Source organism: Haematobia irritans, chromosome 4, assembly GCF_050003625.1.
Source record: "Haematobia irritans isolate KBUSLIRL chromosome 4, ASM5000362v1, whole genome shotgun sequence".
Taxonomy (NCBI): Eukaryota; Metazoa; Arthropoda; class Insecta; order Diptera; family Muscidae; genus Haematobia; species Haematobia irritans.
The window spans coordinates 1255384-1270694 of NC_134400.1; the positions used below are offsets into that span (position 1 = coordinate 1255384).

The 15311-nt window shown below is 32.7% G+C and overlaps 1 protein-coding gene across 1 annotated transcript; it reads right to left on the minus strand.

Annotated features, from left to right (window-relative positions):
- Nucleotides 1-9420: 9420 nt before the first annotated feature.
- On the minus strand, nt 9421-11178 carry LOC142233476 (uncharacterized). The gene has a single exon (XM_075304415.1). It carries the CDS (start codon nt 11176-11178, stop codon nt 9421-9423), a length of 1758 nt encoding a protein of 585 aa, XP_075160530.1.
- Nucleotides 11179-15311: the final 4133 nt, after the last annotated feature.

The following is a 15311-nucleotide window of genomic DNA, read 5'->3' on the forward strand; positions in this document are numbered from 1 at the left end:
AAAACTTTTACAATATTTTATGAGCTTTTCTTCCACCACTAGCTGACTGGCTGAGTGGACTGGATGTTGTTGGCCATTTCCCGAGTATAATACACAATGACTTATTGTCGTTGTTCCTCCAGAAGTTTTCTATAGAGTTAGTTTAGAGGATTTTAAAGCACCAGCATATCAGGCCACACACACACGCATATACCTCACATATCAGTATTCGATGAATCGGATCCCATAGCCAGGACTTTTATGATTTCAATCTTGTTGGTCCCCTAAAAAAGCAAACGAAAGGAAACGAAACGAGAAATGACATGGGGGCCAAAATAAAAGAAAAACAAGCAAGTTGATGATTTTTTATAGTTCGGTTATAATAAAGCATGACAAAAACATTAATCAGGATTATTTACTAACCACTTTGTGTCACATTCGGTTGTTTATTAAAGCCAGAGGAGAACAGTGTGAAATCCCAAGCAATGATAAACCCTCAGAAACATAATGGAAACTCGTGCAATATCCTTAACTACCTTTTCAGTTGCTATGGCTCACAACGGTGATGTCTTCTACCCATAACAAAAGTAACAATACTACCTGTCACCAGCAGGCCGGCTAGCCAGCACCATCAAAGTACCTGTATATGCGGAGATTTCTATAGCCTATGCATGCTAAAGGAATATCCTACTGAAATGCTTCCGTAAAGTCTGATTTGATTTTTTGGTCAACTGTTTAAGCTGCTACAAAAGGTGCCAATGGGAACGTTTGTAAAATATGTGGTGGTCTGTTTTCCATTTTTCCCAAGATACCGGAAGCGCTTGGTAACCAACGGAAAAAGAGAGAGCAAAAAGAGTTCACAACTCGGGTGTCCATTGTATTGTACTGTATGAGAGGAATGCCCGTGTCCTTTGGTGATGTAAGCCACGATTTATGTAAAACGGAAACAAATACTGACACATATCAATGACACGCTCTTAACTGATTTCCAAAGTCGTATTAATGATGATAAAGATAATGATCTCGGCCAACCTTGGGTGGTCTGGCTCCTTGTTCTCTTGATTCATTGAAGACACTTTCACTGATCGCTTCCTGTTTTCATGGAAGATTTTTTCCTGCTTTCCTGCGTTTAATCTAATTTGAAAATTTTCCTCTTATTTTTCTACTTAGTGACTTCCTTTTTGCTACATGGGCCTCTTTGCTTCAAATCACCATTAATAATGGAAATTCTCAAATACACACACAGCCGAAACCAGTTACCAAGCACCAGTCAACCATATTAGATAAGACAGTTGTACTTTTTTGTGTAAATTGGAAAAATGGTTTGTTTGTTGCTTACTCATTGGACATGATTACACATGTTTCCCGATTGTTTAAGCCCCTCAGAGACTTTTTGTCGGATGCTTCGATTCATGCGATGCTAACCAACATTGTCTCCCATCCAGGAATGACTTGTAAACGCTTGGCTGATTTCGTACTGATTTTCTTCATCATCATCATCATCGCATCTCCTATGTTTTCGTAACAGTTTTTATCCAATTTTCTTGTTGTCTTGTCCTGGCTTCCGCCACGCTTTCGACAGTCATTGTTTCCCTATAACTTTTCCAAAATAGAGAAAAAAAATGAAACTTGAGACGTTTTCATGGGGTTTTTCCTCATATATGTCCTTGGCATTACTTACTAAAATTGAATATAATTGAATTGATTGTTGGAACTTTTCTCCATTTTTGTCCACCACCATCACCAGAGTGCCATGAAAGAATCCAGAACTGGTTGAGGTTTGTTTGTTTTCTTTAGGACATGACCAAATCTTCCAATGTCCCTCACTCCCTCTCTTTCTCTCTGGAGATTCGATAAGTTTCTTCTTAAGGCAAAGGGAAAACTAAATATCATCGAAAAAGAAAATCAAAGACTAAATGACATGATTATAAGCCATTCGCTGACATATAAGCGTGAAGGGTTGAAGTACTGTCGATTGTTACCAGATTTAGTCCTCAACTAATGTGCTGTTTTTGTTTTAAACGAGCTTTTGTCAATAGAGGAAATCTCCTCTCTACATTTGGTGGTCGGAAGGTTTTCTAATTCCGGGCTATTTGTAAAATTGGTTGTATCACAACGCAGAGTGTGAAGTGTGATTCTCTTTGAAAATATATAAGATATGTTATAATATTTTGGCCCTAGAAACACAAGAACATTAAGAAATTTAAACATAGGTTGGTATTTATTTAAAGGAGACTTGTATGAATTCACGGGTACTTCACATATCTAATGTGGGTCCAAAAACATTACTCTGTATTTACTTTTTGAAGAAGATGGATTAATAAAAAGGAGGTAGAAGCGAGCGAATGCTTACAACTAAATTGTGTAATATTAAGTATTTGGGCGAAAAAGAAGAAAAAATCTAACGCTTTTCGTTAATATTTTGTTAAATAACATATTTTCAATCTGATATATGGTAACCGAAACTATCCGGTGATGGTTGCTCATTATCGTCATGTATGCGGTATTGCTCAGGGTATGACACAAATATTCTCCGTAAACAGTTCTTCACCTCAACTAAATATCGAGGTTTTGCTGGAAAGCCATTAAATTGGTTATTTCAAGTTAACTTTTGTCTCCGATCAATTCCGCTAGCTATTATAAAATCTGTATAATACATTCTTTGCCTTTGTCGAAGATATGGAAAATATCGCTGCCTTCATTACTTTTCTATTCACTAATTCACAAAACTATTCTATTAATAATTTCTTAATATTCTGTACACATTTGCGTCAATGTAACGCAGATGGTAATTTATGTCTTCTCTAAAGAAAAAATATTTTGGTTTTAATCAATATGCAAGTGGGTTTGTCAAATGTGTATTGATTATTGGCCTTCGGTAAAAGAAAATCAAGCATTTATGCTATTTTCTATGAAGGAAAACTGTATACGAATATTAACTTGGAGTAGTTGGGTCCCATAGTCCTTATGAGTAGGTCCGTTGTGCCACTTTATTGCCAAATATGTCACTTTTTTAAACGTTTTTATACCCTTCACCATAGGATGGGGGTATATTAACTTTGTCATTCCGTTTGTAACACATTGAAATATTGCTCTAAGACCCCATAAAGTATATATATTCTGGATCGTGGTGAAATTCTGAGTCGATCTGATCATGTCCGTCCGTCCGTCTGTTGAAATCACGCTAACTTCCGAACGAAACAAGCTATCGACTTGAAGCTTGGCACAAGTAGTTGTTATTGATGTAGGTCGGATGGTATTGCAAATGGGCCATATCGGTCCACTTTTACGTATAGCCCCCATATAAACGGACCCCCAAATTTGGCTTGCGATTGCTCTAAGAGAAGCAAATTTCATCCGATCTGCCTGAAATTTGGTACATGGTGTTAGTATATGGTCTCTAACAACCATGCACAAATTGGACCATGTCGGTCCACTTTTACGTATAGCCCCCATATAAGCGGACCCCCAAATTTGGCTTGCGATTGCTCTAAGAGAAGCAAATTTCATCCGATCCGGCTGAAACTTGGTACATGGTGTTAGTATATGGTCTCTAACAACCATGCAGAAATTGGTTCATATCGGCCCATAATTACATATAGCCCCCATATAAACCGATCCCCCGATTTGGCCTGCGGAGCCTCTAAGACAACCAAATTTCATCCGATCCGTTTGAAATTTGGTACACGGTGTTAGTATATTGTCTCTAACAACCATGCAAGAATTGGTCCATATCGGTCCATAATTATATATAGCCAATCCACAATCACACAAAAATTGGTCCATATCGGTTCATAATCATGGTTGCCACTGGAGCCAAAAATATTCTACCAAAATTTTATTTTTATAGAAAACATTGTCGAAATGTTATTTCTATAGAAAATTTTGTCAAAATTTTATTTCTATAGAAATTTTTTTCCAAATTTTATTTCTATAGAAAATTTTGTCAAAATTTTATTTCTATAGAAAATTTTGTCAAAATTTTATTTCTATAGTCCACGTATGGACTATGTGGTATATATTACGGTGTTAGGAAGTTTTAAGATACCTTGCCATCGGCAAGTGTTACCGCAACGCAAGTTATTCGATTGTGGGTGACAGTCTTCAGTAGAAGTTTCTACGCAATCCATGGTGGAGGGTACATAAGCTTCGGCCTGGCCGAACTTACGGCCGTATATACTTGTTTTTTCTTGTGCCGCTAAAGGCCATACGCTTAATTAGTTCCTTTGTTAGTGCAATAGATTTCGGATCCAGTTAAAATTATGGATGTGATCATTATCTTAAAATAAAATCAAACTAATGCGTCCAATACTATAATTTTGAGCACATTTTTCCTTCCCAAACCATAGTCTTGAATCAGTTCAGAAGAAGTTTCTTATTTTTGCTTTGACTTGGTTGACTTATTCTAGTCGTCGTATGTTAATTGATCTTCCATCTCTAGATCGTAGGTTTATACAAGGTATTATATTTCTCACTAAACTCATTAATGGAGATACTGATTCACACTACTTAACATCGAGAAACTTTGTATTGTTAACCCTCTAATACCGCCTTTAGGCTGGCTTCATTAAATAAGTAAGCTTTTAGTAAAACACACCTTAAGACAACAAAAATTAATAAACTGAAAAGAAAACTTAATTGAACCTGTTTAAGAGCCTTTGGTGCATATACTGAATTTTACAATATACATTTTACTTGATTAGTTTTCTTGCTTTTGTGTCGTTAACATTGAATATTTAATCAGCTGACAAAAAAAAATTGGGGCATTAGAGGGTTAAAGACAGAATTTTGTAGACATAACTATAAATTATTTAATCCAGAGTTTTTGCCTTCTAAATTTCCAGCTGTATTGTTATAAATTTGATCCTGCTCTATTCATCCGATTGTTGTTTCTATGATGTTGTGTTCCGGGTCCTTAATGTCTTCAACTTGTCTGGTTCAATGGGATCCCTACTGACACATCTGTTTATATATGTTGAACCTTAAGTATCGCGGAGCCCTTACTGACTCACTGTGGTCTCTAAAGGATTATTTCTGGCTGTTTGGGTTTGTTTAGGTCTCATTTGAAAACCGCGATGAATTGATGAAAGAAACTTATAAAAATCATTTAATTCGTAAATTGTTCATTATAAAAAAAAGTTATGCCACTTTTTTAAAATAAGTGCGCCACCTTTCATGGCATGTGACACTTTTTATGCCACTTTTTGGGAAATTCTCAACGGTTACGCTGCCTTTAATATGTCTTGTGTTGTCATGGAGTTCATGGTTCTAATAATCTGTGGGGGAATAATAATAATAATCCATTTGGTAGGAAATTCATATAAAGAGAAAATATCATACAAATCAGTTAGAGCTTTACACTCGTTTTGGAGAAAGCCAAAAATAGCGTACCTATTTTGTTGGCATTAACTAGTAACATGGACGGCTTAGATGACCCATTGATGAAAATAGGACATACAGTAATTTTTTTATAATACAGAGACACTCCTTCCAATAATCCCACATATATTTATGTGTATAGCCGTTTGGAGTTAATTTAAAAGGGGATATTGCCTTAATATGGTGACATAGCTTTAATGCCATTAATACAACGCCATTTTATCATTTAGCGTCTCGTTAATTATGTGGCCACAATAACCGCTCAAGCATTAGGCGTTTTGCTTGAAATCAAATGAAACATATTGCCTACTGTCAGTGGAGAGCTCGAACTACAACAAGTCATCATCAGTTCACTCAATCAATCATTCGCAACCGCATAGATATATCATGTGAAATGGAGTGGTATGAAAAATCTGCGTTCATTTTTTGTAATTATATTTTTTCCCCAATTTCAAAAATATTCACTCTTGCCTAAGGAAGAAGTCATCAGCAAATTTTATGAAGTTCGTAAATATATTGGGACTGACAGTGCGGCCTAGGATCAGATCTAGTTCATGTACGATGGATATACAAAAATTGATAAATTGATAAACAGGACAGAAATGGGATATTTTCCTCTGGTTTCTTTGGAACTACAAACCAGAAGTTTAAGATTTTCTCTTTGGAACACCAAGAAAAAACCCATTAGCTGGGCTATGACATCAGAACAACAATTTGATAGTTTCCTATACCAACCTCCTTCTAATGGGCTGTGTTTCACATATGTGTAGGCAGTTCTCACCTAATGATGGGCTGGCGTTGCCTGCCAAAGAAACAGACAAGTTTCGGTCCCGCATTTTAACGCTTATTTGATTTCTCTTTCGAGAGAATTAACATTAAACGCAACAAAATGAATTAAGTTGTTAATTTTGGCAGTGATGTTGTTGATGCTCTTGTTGTTGGTGTTGCTACTGATTTCTAATTTCAACGACTGCTGACTTTATGCTGCCATCTAACCCAGACAGCAGTCGGTTGGTGAAAATGTATTTCTTTTTCTATGTTACATTGGGTTAATGCATATGTATGAGTGAGTGTGTGAATGTGTATTGTTTTTTTGTGTTTGTGTTCTCCTTTTCAGGCTGGGTTTCATATTAAAAGCAAATTAATTTCTAATTTTAATGGTTTGACAATGATGGATGTGATTTTTCAATTAAATACGAATTCAACACGCACACTCACACAAATGCCTTCATAGATTAACAGCGTTCAAATTCAATTTTCTCCGAAAGAAAATATTGAGTCAGTAACCCCAAAGAATTCACAGTGTTTGGCCATGAAGTGAAGAGCTTTTATTGCGTAGTCGAAAATAAAATCGAAATTATGGCAATCAGATATTCTAAATTGTCTGTAGTTGATTTTTGTCCTAAATAAAAAACAAATAAAATTCGGAAATCCCAGATAAACTGGGATGTGCAGGATACTGAAGAAGGCAAGTCAAGAGTTGTATGAGATGTATAAGTTTATATGAGGCACTTTTGTTGTATGAGATGTATTAAGTTTATATGAGGCACTTTTGTTAAAATTTGTGCAGGTTTCTTAATATTAATTTAGAGGGTTATGAATAGTTCAATTGGGTCTTAATTGTCCTAATAATCTGTTGAGTTTTTCACTAGACTACACGTCTATATGTGGTTGATAATAAAGGATAAGTTTTTATTTTCTGTGTATAATCAAAAATTTTTTTCTTATTTTCTATATTTAACCTGATAAGAAAAATCCCTTTTTGTTTCACAATTAAACAGATTTGATTTAATTGGAAGCAAAAATTCAAACAATTTTAGAAACTACATACTTCGTTCGAAAATTAAACTATATTGTAACCCAAATTTTGGAATCAATTAAAATTTTCTGACATTTTTGAATTTTTAGCTACCATTTACGAAATGCATCGGTCTCGAAAAATGAACTAAAAATAAAGAATTAGGCGCCAGATCATTACCATTTTAACCACTATGCAGTTCATTCTTATTATTTTTGAGAAGTGTACGAAAAACTACTTCTGCATTAGTTATGCTATGGTCACACTAGGCAAATATTTGACAGAAATCAAAAAAGAATCCGTCGCCACACACAAACCAGCAAACATTTTTAGCTCATATTCAATATATAACAACATGACAGGATTATTTTCCAAAACTCATATCCAAATATTTGGAAAATGTCCTGGAAAATTGTTTGACAGTCATTTTGGTAAAATATTTGCCTAGTGTGACCATAGCCTTAGTGTTGAATTTATTTCTATGTCAGTAGAATTTTTCTGGCATTTAGTTCACAGTTTTTGAGACATACTTAGAATTAAGGAAACTTCGTTGGGCTTGGGAAAATTTCTTACAGAATTTTAAAAATAAACTAAAGCAAAATCATTTAGCATCAGATTAATATCTGACGTTTTTACTATATGTGAATAATATGCGAAGAGGACCGTCACCATTTCATTACAAAAGTAAACCTACTGTCAAAAATTAATTTTTCTTTCTTAATTTTATTGAATAAATTAGTTGCCCAGCAAAAAAATTTGGAAGTTATTCCAAAGGCACAATTTTAAAAACACTTCCAGGAGATGCACTCCCAATGATGTTATTTATTTTAACTACCCAGGAAGTTCTTTTAATTAAATTTTTTATAACTTGGTTTTTTCATACTTTTAATGGGTAATTTTATTATTATTTTTTTTTTTTAAATAGGTTAAAAACAGTAAGAATTCATAAAATTGTACAAATCATTTAAATTTTGTCCAACAAAATGCTAAATCCAATCTGAAAAAATTGTAAATTTTTGAAAATATTTGAAGTTTCCGACAAGCGTTAGAACCCATTAAAAATTATAAAAATTATTTTTTTTTACAAAATATCACGGAATTTTTTAAAATACATCCAAAACATTGAATTCGGACCACACCTAAAAAAGTGATGCAAATTCAGTGCAACGGCTGCTGAAATGGAGGACTTCCATCCTATGACAAGCCCATGTTAAATTCATCGCTTCTGCGTCAATTTTGCACCACTTCCGGATCTAAAAAGAACATTTTCATTACTTTTTTGGCGACGCTTTTTTTTGCTGGGTGGCCTATCCTTAATCACAGAATTAAACTGTCACTCAAATTATTTCTGCCTAGGAAAAGCGGAGAAGCTACGCATTAATATGCCCTAATGCAGTTATCGCTAATGATCATTAATAATTCATATATCATTCATATATTTTCAAATTTTACGATGGTTTTTTAGTTAAAGATTACGCAACCTAAATTTAAGGATACGAAATTTAAAAAATATTAAGGACAAATTTCTTTAAAATAATGAATTTTTAATTCAAATAAAGTTTATAATCTTGCTTCAAAAATTTTTTTTCATTAAAGTTAGGACACAAATTTTGTACATTTGCGTCCCTCCGTTAAAGTCCTATGTCTTTGATCTAAGCAAATTTTCCTTTAAGTAAAGAAACACATTTTTGATTTAAAGAAATTGTCCTTGAAGTAACTGAAATATTGAAACTTTAGATTTAAGATAAAAACGCTTCAAATATAAGCTAAGACTTATTTTGAGAATGTAGCGTCTTTGGTTTGAAGTTTTTTTTTTGGAATTAGGAAAACATTTTTTATTTATAAAAAAGATCGACCTTATTGTATCTTCGTTTTTTATATGATTTCTAGAATTTCTAGTCAGGCTTTCAAGGTCATGAGTATATGCAAATAAAAAATTATTTATTTCATATTTTTATCCTACGTTTCGATGGGGATTTCCATCTTCCTCAGGGATTTACTTTATTGAAATCTGGCAACGACAATAAAATATACGAAAAAAGAACAATATTTTTACTTTTTGCTTATGATTGAACCATAATTTTCTATGAAAAACTTACATTTAATCTTTCGTCATATTGTATAAGTTATTATTCTAAGTGTAACGTCACTATTACAACACAACATTAAACACAAATTTTAAATAATTGTACAAATAATCCGAAAGTTAACTTAAGTTATCACAGTTGTTGTTTCTTATGGCTACGATCACAGTTTGAAGTAAACTATACTAATGCTATGGTGTAGACAGCATTGGTGTTGTCTTTGTCCTCTTTTCGATTTATTGCACAATGTTGTTTTTGTTGAATACGCAAGCTCTCGAGAGTGTATCGTCTATTTGCTCTTCGTTCTCTATCTAATATTCTCACATCTTCCCAGTTAGGTGTATGTTGTCGTTCAATGCAATGTTGGGCTAGTGCAGTTGTTTGTTTTCCCTTTTTTATGTCTGTTTGATGTTCGTTTATTCTTGTGCTTAAGCTTCGCTTGGTTGTTCCTACGTAGCATTGATTGCAGTTTTCGTTGTTGTTGCCTATGCATGTTATTTCATAAACAACATTACTCTGTTGTGTTTTTTCAATTTTCGTTTTTGTAGATGTGAAAAGAGAGGCTATTGTTCTATTGGGTCTGTATGCAAATGATATTTCCTTGTCCTCTATTATTTCTCTCAGCTTTTTACTCTCTGTTAGTTTAGGAATAAACGAGAAGCTGTAGAATTTTTTGGGATTGCCAGATGGGGTGGTTTTGTTTGTGTTGTCTGATTTGTTATTTGTTGAATTTTTTGTAATATTATCAATTATATTTTGAGGAAATGCGTTCTGTTGTAGGATTTCTTTAACTTTATTGATATTTTTATTTTTAAATTTATCGTCGCTTAATGTTATTGCTTTCATCAATAAGTTAGTTGCTGTATTAATTTTTTGGTTTATTGGTTGTGATGAATGAAAGTTTAAAATTCTCCCTGATGCGATTGATTTTGTATACCATTCTGTTACGATTGTTCTGTTGTTTCTATATACTTTAATGTCTAAGTAGGGTAGGCAATTGTTAGTTTCTTTTTCCATGGTAAATTGTAGTTTGTTGTGATATTGGTTGAATGTTTTAAGTATTATTTCTTCATCTTTTTTACTTATTATTGCAAATAGGTCATCTACATATTTAGTAATTAATTTAATTTTTATGTTTTTCTTCTCTAGATCATTTAGTACTTGTTCTAATAGTGTGTCAAGAACGATATCCGCTATTGTAGGAGAAAGTGGGTTTCCCATCGGCATACCATAAATTTGGTTGTATATTGTATTATTATAATTGAAATAGTTATTGTCATTTAAACAGAATTGGAGAATGTTTAGAAATTGTGTCTTTGGTATTTTTGTATGTTTTTCCAGAGTTTTCCACTGAGTCATTATGTTTTTAATTGCTAAGTATATAGGTATGTTGGTAAACAACGATACCACGTCCAGGGATATTAAGATGTCGTCTTCGTCCAGAGATACTTCCTCTAATCGGGTTTTTAGTTCCATTGAGTTTTTTATATTATATTTCTCCAATATAATGTTGCTCAAAATGTCACCAATATATTTTGATAGATTGTAGCATGGGACTTCTACTGAGGATGAGATTGGCCGTAAAGGCATGTTGGTTTTGTGGATTTTTGGGAGTCCATAGAGTCTTGGGGCTGTGGCAGAGTTGGACGTTAAGTGAAATTTTTCTTGTTTTGTGATGTATTCCGCTTTAAATAAATCCATTATAATTTTATTATTTTTCCTTTGTAATTTTAGCGTTGGGTCTTCTCTCATTGTCCTATACGTTGACTTGTCGTTTAGAAGTTCCTCCATACCAGTTTTGTAATCTTTCTTGTACATTATTACCGTTTTGTTGCCTTTATCTGATCGAGTTACAATTATATCCTTCTGTTTTCTTAAAAATCGTTTTGTCTCATCATATATGTTAAGGATGAATTTGTCTTTGGGATTGTTCTTCATATTCCTTTTGTATGTGAGAATCCTGTTAGTTATTTTTGTTCGAGTTATATCTTTCTCTCTGTCGTCTGATATTGTTTGTACCCATTGTTCTAGGTCGGCGATGAGTCCTATAGTTGAAACATTATTGTTGTTTACCGGAATGGCAAACTTAGATCCGAGGGAAAGGAGCCACATGCTTTCCTCTGTGAATGAAACCTTAGTTTTATTCACAAACCATGAGGGATTGAGTTGTAAATTGTATTCTCTAAGTTTTTCTGCTTTTAGATTCTGTATCTTTGTCGAGTGTGTCAGTTTTATAGAGGATATAATTTCATTATATCTTGTGGTTTGTTTTTTGGTGAAGTTTTTGTATTCTGTTTCGTTAAGTGTTGATCGTAATATCTTGTCCAGATTTTTTTACATTTTTTACTTAGAAGTATCCGTTATAATTTGGATTTTTAAACTGGCATTTGTTTGTACGTGAGTACTATTATTAATAAACCGCGAAAAGAGAATGAAAATTTGATAAATGAGATCTGTATCCTAATTTTAATTTTATTGGTCCTACATTTAAAGCCAGATATGCTGCTAAAAATTTTTTTTATTTTAAAGAAACCGCATCTTTGGCTCGGAATCAATACCAAAATCCTTAAGGGAAGGTCAAAATCTTTGGATCCAAGTATTTTTTTTTTTTTTGAGTGTAGGTTGATGAATATTGAAAGTTTTGTTGTCAACAACCCCCAAAGAAAAGCAAGTCTACTCTCATCTACTCATTGTTACTCGACTATAGTGAAATCCTAATATTTTCGCCATATACTGTACTCATGTACACTAAACCGTTTTTTGTTTTTTTTTTTTTTTTGCTTAGCCTTTACTGCTAGTGTCACACCATGCTGGTTGGCGCTTATGCTACTGCTCCCAATGAATGATGACTTCATTTATTAATGCTCAGCTATGGAAACAGTAGCTGGAACAGCAGCTATTTGTTGACACTAGCCTGGCTTGTTTTCTTGGTCGTATACCCAAAAGTGTTTATTGGAAAAATTAAAAACAATTTGTCGTTTAATGATTTCTCCCAAAATTGATGTGGGTGCATAATGAAATGGAAACAAAGATGAAACTTCAACTTCTGAAATAGAATGGACACACGCACACACACACCCCCCCACATGATGGTATGGTAATGATGGCGCCTGCGAAGTGACAAAATGTTTCACATTTGTCTTTGTGGATGACATTGAATGGGTGAGGTCTTTCTATGTCCCTTGCTATGAACTCGAAGAAATTCCATGGGCTGTGATCTGTCTTTAATTTTTTGTCTTTGGCTTTAATGAAATATCTTTGCTTTTTTCATGGATTCTTTTCGGCCGAAAGGAGATTCCAATGCAAAATTCAAAGGACTTGACTGCTGTATTTTTTGTTTTTTTTTTTTGTTTTGTGAGTTTTTCTTATTAAAAACTTAAAAACTGTGAAAGTTTGAGATGTCTTTTTTTATTATTGCCACTGTTGTCGTTGCAGTTGTCGTTTTTCTTGTTGGGCTGAAAAACTTTTTCCTTAGTTTTACACAATGCGGTTTCTCCTGATGCTGTAAAGCCGAAAAGTTTTTTTTTGTACCTTTCAAGCTCTTGTCTAGTTCTTCTGCTGCAACGATTGATTCCCTCCTCACTCACTCGCGCTGGCTCAGCGTCTCCAACTGCAACTGTTGCTACTGCTGATAGTTGCTTAAGTGGTGGTGGAGGTGTCAGTGTCGAAATGAAGGATACATTTAATGCATTGTAGCCTTCATTTTGTCTTTTAATTCTCTTGTTAAAGAATTTTCCACTTTCTTTCAGACTTTTGTATCCTCACTTTGGATTCTTTTTATTTGTTCTGTCTTTTTTGTTTGGCTTTTTTCAGGCATTTCTTCCTTTGACGTTTTCCTATTTTATTTATTATGACATTGAAGCACAGACAGGCAAGCAGTTTAGGTATAGGTGATGTCTTGGCTAGAGGAACTTTTTAGTGCTTTAGTTTTCTTGTCTTTGCTTGAGATTAAGAAGATGTTTAGTTTTTGCCTGACAATCAGCCAAGCGAAAAGAAACATTCAACAAATATGCAAGCAAAGTAGGCAAATACTAAAAACGAACTTCAATTCAATTCATTCCAAAGGTTGAAAAAAAGTGACGATTTTTGTTTTAATTTAAACTTTGTGAGGATGACTGTGTGTTATTGGAAGTTTCTTTAATGTTTGTAGCATGTTCTTCTTCTACAATTCTTCAAAAAAGATTAATAATTTTGCATAGAAAAGTGATCTACTAGAAAACTTCTACTTCAAGAATAGGACGAGAGAAACGCAAGAGTTTTGGCTCCGTATGAGAACAACCAAACTTGGAATGTGGGCAATCTAAGAGGGTTTTCTTTTCTGAAAAATAAATGCTTCGCTTTCGTTTTGGATAATCGCAAAAATACTATCTTCTAAAGGGACAGAAGATGCCGAGTAGATCAATTTCATATGCAATTTCATCATTGGAAATAAAATATGTATACGTTGGTCTCTACCAAACGACCAAGAGTCAATTTTTCAATAGACTACCTCAAATTGCACTCATTCTTCGGCTAAAATCCCATATTGCCAAAATTTAAAGCAATATCGCTTTCAGCTGCTTCCGAAAACTAAAAAGACCAATCCGGGAAACGAGTTTCGAGTCGATTTTGGAGATAAACGAACACTGAAAAAACAGTGAACCCTTTTCCATTGCAAAATGAACTAAACTGTAGTAATATTGACCATGATTTAGCCCTTAAGATTTTTTTCAACTTGTCTAGTTTATAATTCTCTTAAATTTTAGTTAATCCATAACATTGTATTTTAGTTCATTTTTACAACACCATAAGATTTATATACCCCTACCAAGTTAAAAAGTCAGTATTATTTTGGTTTACTTGCTTATTTTTTTGGCAAACCCGATAATAAAAATTGGTTAACAGTCTCTTTAAAATGTCAACGATTAAACTATTTTTAAACCATTCATTCCACAGTACAGAGAAATTAAATAATTAAAGGAACAACAAACCGTTTTACTATTATGAAAATTTTCATACAATAAAATTAAACTTTCTGTAAGCAAAAGTCTTTATTATAAAAATTTATGATGAAAGTTCTTAATACAATGTTTTTGTGAATAAAAATTATGACCACGTGGAACAAGAAAGTAGTTTATTTTAACTCGCTTTTAGGACATTTTGACTTTTCCTTCGTTTTTTTTTATTCATTGTAAGTATATTTTTCACAAAAAATTTTCACAAAAAATCCATTTGCTGAAAAAATGGAAGGAATAATGAAAATTGTTAAAAATTAACATGTAATAAAATATAATTTTTTAGCTCTTTAAATTAGCTTGTAACTTACCATATTTGGGGGCATTTTATTAAATGGTGTAAAGAATTCAACTTTTCTTAGATAAACGTACCTCATAAAGTTTGTACCTGAAGCAATTAGAGAAATAATGAATTAAGTAATATATTAACTCATAAAATTGTGTTGTTATCGATGTGAAGGACATAATACAATAAATATTCTTGTTAAAAAAAGCCAAAGTTTTAGTATAAAATTTACCAATTCTCTATTACAATGTACGCTGAGGTTAAAAAGTTATCGAAATTCATTTGGGGTTACTCTGAAATTAAATATTTATTTTTTACATTAAATAAAAAACATTAAATTGGTTTCCAAAAGATCTAATTAAAGAAATAATATACATAAAAAAGTAAATATTCTGGTTAAAAGAATATTAAAGAAAGCTTACCAATTCATAAAAATGTTTCCAAATTGTTATTCTGAAATTAAATATTTATTTTTTAACATTAAAAATGTTAAATTGGTTTCTAAAAATATTTGGTTAAAGTAATACTAAAATAAGGTATTAAAAACCTGTAATTTTGATAATAAAAAGGTCATAAAAACGTAAATATTCTAGTGAAAAGAAAGCCAATTTTTAAAAGAAAACTTACCACTTCTCTATTAAACTATACACTGAGGAGAAATATAAAAATTTGCCCGTATCCATCTGGGGTTGCTCTTAAATTAAATATTTTTTACAACAAAGAAAAACATGAAGCTGGTTAAAAAAAAATAATAATAATAATAATTAGCAAACAATAATATACATAAAGAA

Coding starts and splice junctions, on each gene's coding strand:
- LOC142233476 (XM_075304415.1), bottom strand. CDS start 11,178: ATGAAGAACAATCCCAAAGACAAATTCATCCTTAACATATATGATGAG.